Genomic DNA, 6,821 nt, shown 5'->3' with positions numbered 1-6,821 from the left:
TTTCAACAGATTAGCTGTATCTGATCGATAGATCAGCTGTATCGGATCGATTGGCGGTTTCGTAAAAGCGCTTGTGTATTTAAGACTGTTTCAATTTCATTTATATTCTTTATAGCTGCTACCATTTCGGAGGAGCGTGTGTGTGATATAACATATATATCAATATCATCCTCACGGTATTACCAGGTAGGAGAGATAATTATTTCTATGGCTTGCATTTTTACACGCGGGTTCCCGTGGACCCTTGAGTCAGTCCATGTTGAGTCGTTACGACAGTTGTATCGTTAAGACATGAAGTGCATAAATTGCGAGGAGCATTTTGCGCCCAGTACCTGCGACATGTGCAGTCGCAGGTACTGGTTGCGCGTAGGAAGGCGGCTTGCCGCCTCCCCATATGACGATCCATTTTTGCGGGCCCTCGCGAGGGCTCAGACGCCTCCGCGCGAGGTGGAGGATCCGCAGCCGAGGGCGAGGATGCGCGAGGATGCGAGCTCGCAGGAGCATGGTTCGAGGAGCGTGCAGGTACCGGTGAGCCCGCGGGAGAAAGCGCCGCTACGCGTCATCCTCGACGTGGCTACTGATACGAGGACCGTTTGCTTCTACAATTAATGTGAGTATTTTTTGCTAGTTATCCTTCTTTCTTTCTGTTTCTCCTTGCAATTTTTTAAATTGCTTCCCTTTTTGTCTGTTGCAGATGGCAACGGGCTGGCGCGGTGGAGTGGGCTTAACACTACATATTCTTTTTCTATAATATAAATTTTTAAATAAAAACTTTAATTTCATTCATAAATTAATACTTTCTTCAATTCTTCTCCTCTTCCTCTTCGCGAGCGATAACGGGTGGGGTGGGGCCCGTGCGCAACGGCGGCGAACGCGGCGAGCGCGAACGCGGCGGCGGCGGCGGCGAACGCGGCGGCGAACGCGGCGGCGAACGCGGCGGCGAACGCGAGCGCGGTTCCCCTTTCCCCGCGATACCCGCATCTCCAACGCGGTATCCCTCTTCCCCGCGCATCCCGCACCTACAACGCGGTTCCCCCGTCCCCGCGCATCCCGGACCTACAACGCGGTTCCCCCATCCCCGCGCATTCCGCATCCGCGACGCGGTTCCCCCGTCCCCGCGGACCCCGGACCCACGACGCGGTTCCCCCGTCCCCGCGGACTCCGGACCCACGACGCGGTTTCCCCGTCCCCGCGCATCCCGCACCCACGTCTCCGCGGTCAGGCCAGCTGATCGAGCGGCTTTCCGCGGCTTTCCCCTCCCCGCGGACCCCGCATCAGACCGTGAACGTTCTGATCGGTTCCCCCGTCCCCGCGGACTCCGGACCCACGACGCGGTTCCCCCGTCCCCGCGGCTTCCCCCGCGGACCCCCCTGCCCCTCACCCCCCCTCGGAGCTCCCGGGGCAGAACCCGCCCTTACTAGCTACTTACTTCGTCATTCTAAATGCTCGTTTAAATACAATTTAGGCTCGCTCTCATTGGTCGTCGGTGACAGTGGCAGCTACAGCGATTGTAATGGCGCGCGGGAGAGCCGAGCTGCGCAGCGCTTCGCTCTCTTGTCGCTCTGGCGACATTTAAAGTACGCGCGAATTTTGATCGCGAACGCGCGATGAGCGGGATGCGATTCGCGTCCTGCCCTCATCTGTGGCACCTGCCCGGCGCAGATTTGTTGAGCTTCGAACATCCCGCCCGCCTCGGGGAACCCGACAAGGCTATCTGGTACCTCATTTACAGGCGCAACTTGATTATCTATCTGCGAGGGGGTGCGCTTACCTCGCGAAATTTTCACTGCCGCGTGGTGATCGGAAGTTTCGCGAGTAGACCACAAGCTGTCGCGACTTACATTGATTGAGTAACGCGTAATCATAAGTGCTCATGTCGAACGCTTATGGTGCGAGTGCTTCACATGGTGAGCTAACGTGATTGGATAATGCCGTAATCAAGCGCTTACTGTGAGGTTAGAGTCACGTGTCATCGGAAGATCTCATGCGAATGAATGCATACCACGAAACGTGAGTTTACGCGCGGAGGCTAAGCAGGTAAGTTTAAACAATTAATTCCGTTCTTCGGCCGGAAACAATATAATTTTCAACACCGGGCGCGTCAACTCAGAAGTGGCCGTTTTTACGGTGACCACGCGCACGTGGCCGTCCTTACCATGATGCACCGCGGAGATACGCGCTAACGACCATCTGGTAGGAGTGATTTCGTTGCGCACAAGACACAACTGGCCTACTTCCGGAGCCGGTAATTTTTTCCACCATTTAGGTTGCGCGGACAAGCTGTGCAAGTACTCCTGCGACCATCGCGACCAAAAGTGATTACGCATCTGCAAAATATGCTGCCAATGCGAGAGACGATTCGACGGCACGTCCAGCACAGTGGGTTCCGGCACGGCCAAGAGAGCGGTTCCCACCAGGAAGTGGCCCGGAGTAAGGACCGCTACGTCCTCCGAATCGTCACTGAGTGATTGCAGGGGCCTAAAGTTAAGGCAGGCTTCGGTCTGCGCGAGGAATCTAGACATTTCCTCGAAGGTAAGAGAGGTGTCCCCGATCACTCGACGAAAGTGATGTTTAAGGAACTTTACCGCGGCTTCCCAGAGCCCTCCGAAATGCGGAGCAGCAAGGGGGTTGAACTTCCATTTAATACGTTCCTCCGCCAGTGCCGCACCGATTCGGCGCGCCTCCCTGTTGCTGGCCTTGAATAGAGATCGCAGCTCCTTCTCTGGACCTAAAATAATTCCTAAAATTTGTCCCACAGTCGCTATAGATTACCTCACAAAGGCCTCTGCGGGAAATGAAGCGCCGTAACGCTGCCAGAAACGCTTCGGCTGTGTAATCTGAAACAACCTCGAGGTGGACGGTCTTGGTGCTCAGACAAACGAACACGGCGATAAAGGCCTTATACGTTTTCTGTCCTCGTCCCTTGGAAGCGCGCAGGTGAATAAGTCCGGCATAGTCAACGCCCGTGTGTTGGAACGGGCGCGAGGGTGTCACCCGTGGTTCCGGGAGATCGCTCATGATTTGTTGCGGGGCGACCGCCCGCCATCGCAGGCATCGAAGGCAACGATGGATGTGATCCTTTACTACCATTCTTCCTCCGGGTATTCAGAATCTTTGGCGGATGAGATCCAAAGTCTGTTGAACTCCTTCGTGTAGTGACCGAGAATGGCACTCGTCGATGACGAGCGCGGTTAGCGGATTCTCTAGGCAGAAGGACTGGATGCCTTTCATTATACGCCAGAAGCGAATGTTTGATTCTGCCGCCTACTCTGAGGACTTGGTGAGGATCCATAAATGGATTGAGCTTGGTAAGAGGATTTCCCCTTTCTAAAACTTTACCTGCGTTAACCTTCTTTATTTCAGCCTTGAACTTGATGGTTTGCACTACCCGAATCCAGGCTTTAAGGCTCTCGTCAATTTCCTCGCAGGATAGCGACCACGGCTCCCGCGGAGTTCCGATCTGGTCGCCCTGCTTGCGCAGCCAACGCCGGCACCACGCCGTGACTCTTAGTAGTCTTGTAAGCGACGAGTAGCGAGTGAGAAGCTCCGGCTCCTCCGATGGCTCTTGAGTCACTCCCAGGTGTGCCTGTACGCGGCGCTTCGGTATGTCCGCTTCCTTTAGCGGGTTGGTTGCGTCAGTCCATAACTCTTGATCGTCTTTCAGCTAAGCCGGTCCCTGCCACCATAGAGGATGAGGCGCGAGGTCACGAGGCGACAACCCGCAAGAAGCACAATCCGCGGGATTATCCTGACCGGACACATGGCGCCAGCAGGCATCGGGCAGGGTCGTCTGAATTTCTGAAACTCTATTTGCGACATAAGTTTTCCATCTGGTGGGATGACCTTGAATCCATCCAAGGACCACTGTGGAATCGGACCACAGATGAATGGGATAAGTCTCCAGGCTGAGAACGTCGCGGACATGCACCACCAATCGGGTCAGCAAAATGGCTGCGCATAATTCCATACGGAGAAGTGAGATTTGTTTCAAGGGCGCAACCTTGGTTTTCGCAGTTATTAAGATCGTACTCCATCGACCCTCTCTTTTGGTCCTCAGGTACACGACGGTGGCGTAGGCGCGTTCAGAAGCGTCCGCAAAGCCATGCAATGGTTCGATGGCATCGCAACTCGTTGAGCTGTCGAGCCACCGCGGTACTCGAACTTTCGCCAACTCCGGAAGCTCGGCGAGAAACTCCTTCCAACTCTGCCCGTAGTCCGAGGTCAAGGGCGTGTCCCAGTCGAGTCCCGTCAGCCAGGTCATCTGAATGAATATTTTTGCGCAAACGATCACCGGGGCGAGCCAGCCCTGCGGATCGAACAGTTGCGCCGCTTGGGACAACACCGATCTCTTCGTTACTGGTCGGGCGACGGCTTCTCGGACCGAAAAGGTAAAGTCGTCGCTGCTCGGATGCCATTGGAGGCCGAGCGTGGCGTGACTTTGATGCGGCAGTCAAGCCTTTGACCCAGGTTGCGACATGTTCTCTACAGGAATGTCATCGAGGATACGCGGCTCGTTTGCGGCCCATTTCTTCAGGGGAAAGCCGCCCGCCATGCAGATTCCCGTTGTCTGCTTTTGGAGTTCTCGAGCCCGATCCAGCGTCTCCGCTTCTGACAGAATGTCATCCATATAGATGTCTCGGCGGAGTACTGCGGCTCCTAGAGGAAAGGGCAGCTGCTCATCATCTGCTAGTTGTCGCAGGGTCCGCATGGCGAAAAATGGTACAGAGGCTAGGCCGTAAGTAACTGTATTGAGTCGAAATTCAGCGAGCTCGCTTCCGGGATTATCTCACCAAATGATTCGTTGCAGGTCTCCGTTGGCCGGATGTACGAGTATTTGCCTGTACATCTTCTCAATATCCGCGGTGAAGACGAATCGATGCCACCGCCATCGTAATAGTATGTCTATCAGTGGAGGGAGGAGATTACGCCCGGTCAGCAGATTCTTATTGAGAGTATCCCCGCTCGCTGTCACCAGAGAACCATTGAAGACGACTCTTAGTTTCGTAATTGTGCTGGCCTCCGGCAAGACCCCATGATGTGGGAGGTAGCAGATACGCCCTTCACTCCCCGACTCACTCACGCGCGACATGTGACCTAGTTCCTCATATTTGCGCATAAAGGTCTTGTACAAGTTCTCCAGACGAGCGTCCTGGGCGAAGCAACGCTCCATCTGAGACATCATCCGCGCGGCCGCGTAACGAGTAGTAGCAAAGTCGGGAAGAGATGAGGCGACCGGAAGACGGACTGTGTATCGTCCCTCACGAGAGCGGGAGTGGGAACGCACAAACAAGTCCTCGCACTCCCTTTCCTCGGGCGTGATCTGCTCGACCATCGGCTTGATCTCTTCTTGCTCCCAAAATTGGCGGACTAGCGCGTACAAGGGCTCGCCCATGCTACACTGGTGTGAAGACGCGATCGTGGGTAGCTGCGGCGCGCTGACCGTTCCTGACACAATCCACCCAAGCGAGGTTTGCTGTGCAATAGGCTCGCGCGCGCTCCCTCTCCGTACGCCCGGTCTTAGAATCTTCGCGTAAACGTTTGCTCCGAGCAAAATTTCGATATCGTCAGCGGCGGTGAAGTCCGGATCGGCTAGCTTGATTCCGCGGAGATGCGACCATTTTCGCACCGCCAGGCTACTCACACCCGCGTACGCGGGGCAGCACAATAGCAGGTACCGACATAGGGCCCTCCCCGCTCTTCGGCACAATCGTCAACGTCACTTGGCCACGAGTGACTCCAGTCTGCTGTTCCCCCACTCCGAACACCGCGACCGAAGCTCTCTCTCGCGGGAGTCGCAATCGCTGCGTGGCCATCGACGTCTCCGATCCCTGATCTATCAAGGCGCGAATCACATGCCTTTCCCCCGCGCAATCCTGAACGCCAACGCGCGCGGTAGCGAGCAGAACGGCGATACTACCCTCCGACGGCCGCCGGGCAACATGTGACGTTTTCGCGAGCTCCGGGCCTGGTTCATTTGTCTCAGTCCCGGGTGCGCGACACGCGTCATGAAGAGACGAATGGTGACGCTCGAAGCAGACCGAGCAAGTTCTTTTAGATTGGCATTCACTTACTTTATGTTTCCCTAGACAGTTCAAACAGAGCTGAGCTCCTTCCACGGCTCTCCGGCGTTCAGAGGCCACCTTTCCCGATAGGTTTCACAGAACATGATGAAGTAATTTCTCTGGCAGATCGGGCAGCGGCTCCTTTCGCTCCTGGATTCCTTCTGTGCGTAATGGGAGCGCGTCGTGCGTGCAGGGTCGGCTTGGCGGGCACGGATTCCGATTTGGCGGGTTGGATGGCCTCCAAGGTATGGAGACGGCGCTCCAGAAATTGCCTCAGCTCGGCATACGAAGGCGATGTTGTAGTCTCATTTATCGAGTTCTCCCACTCGCGGCACGATCGTGGTTCGAGCAGCTCGACGGTGAGATACACAAACAAGTCCTCACTATTCGTTATTGGACGCCCAATACTTTCCAGCGCTCCGGCCGTGTTCGTCACGCAATGGAACAGTTTCCTCAACTCAGCGGCGGACTCGGTCATTAATTTTTGTATGGCGGTAAAGGTGGCATAGTACGACCGAACCAGTAGCGACTACTGGTTCTCGTAATAATCTTTTAACACTTACCAAGCCCGGCCGAAATTTTCTTCCGTGGTTGGCAGGCTTCTCACTAATAACTCTGCTTGTCCTTTCAAAGTCGTTTTTAGATAATGAAGACGAGTAACGTCGGAAAGAGAAGAATCCCTGGCGATGAGAGACACGAATAAGTCCCGGAAGGGTGGCCAGTCTTCGTACTTTCCGGAGAAGCTCGGCAACTGCATTC

General features: G+C 55.2%; 1 protein-coding gene across 1 annotated transcript; it reads right to left on the bottom strand.

Moving 5' to 3' along the window:
• Positions 1 to 4,786: 4,786 nt before the first annotated feature.
• Positions 4,787 to 5,392, bottom strand: LOC105450134. The gene has a single exon (XM_011689837.1). The coding sequence runs from the start codon at positions 5,390 to 5,392 to the stop codon at positions 4,787 to 4,789; it is 606 nt and encodes a 201-aa protein (XP_011688139.1).
• Between the last annotated feature and the right edge of the window lie 1,429 nt (positions 5,393 to 6,821).

The sequence above is a fragment of the Wasmannia auropunctata genome, unplaced genomic scaffold (assembly GCF_000956235.1).
Source record: "Wasmannia auropunctata unplaced genomic scaffold, wasmannia.A_1.0 LD336111.1, whole genome shotgun sequence".
Taxonomy (NCBI): domain Eukaryota; kingdom Metazoa; phylum Arthropoda; class Insecta; order Hymenoptera; family Formicidae; genus Wasmannia; species Wasmannia auropunctata.
The sequence above is the reverse complement of the archived record's forward strand: the minus strand, read 5'-3'. Positions and strand labels throughout refer to the sequence as shown.

Bases quoted from the DNA above. Each gene is read 5' to 3' on its own strand.
- LOC105450134 (XM_011689837.1), bottom strand. From the start codon at position 5,392: ATGGGCGAGCCCTTGTACGCGCTAGTCCGCCAATTTTGGGAGCAAGAA.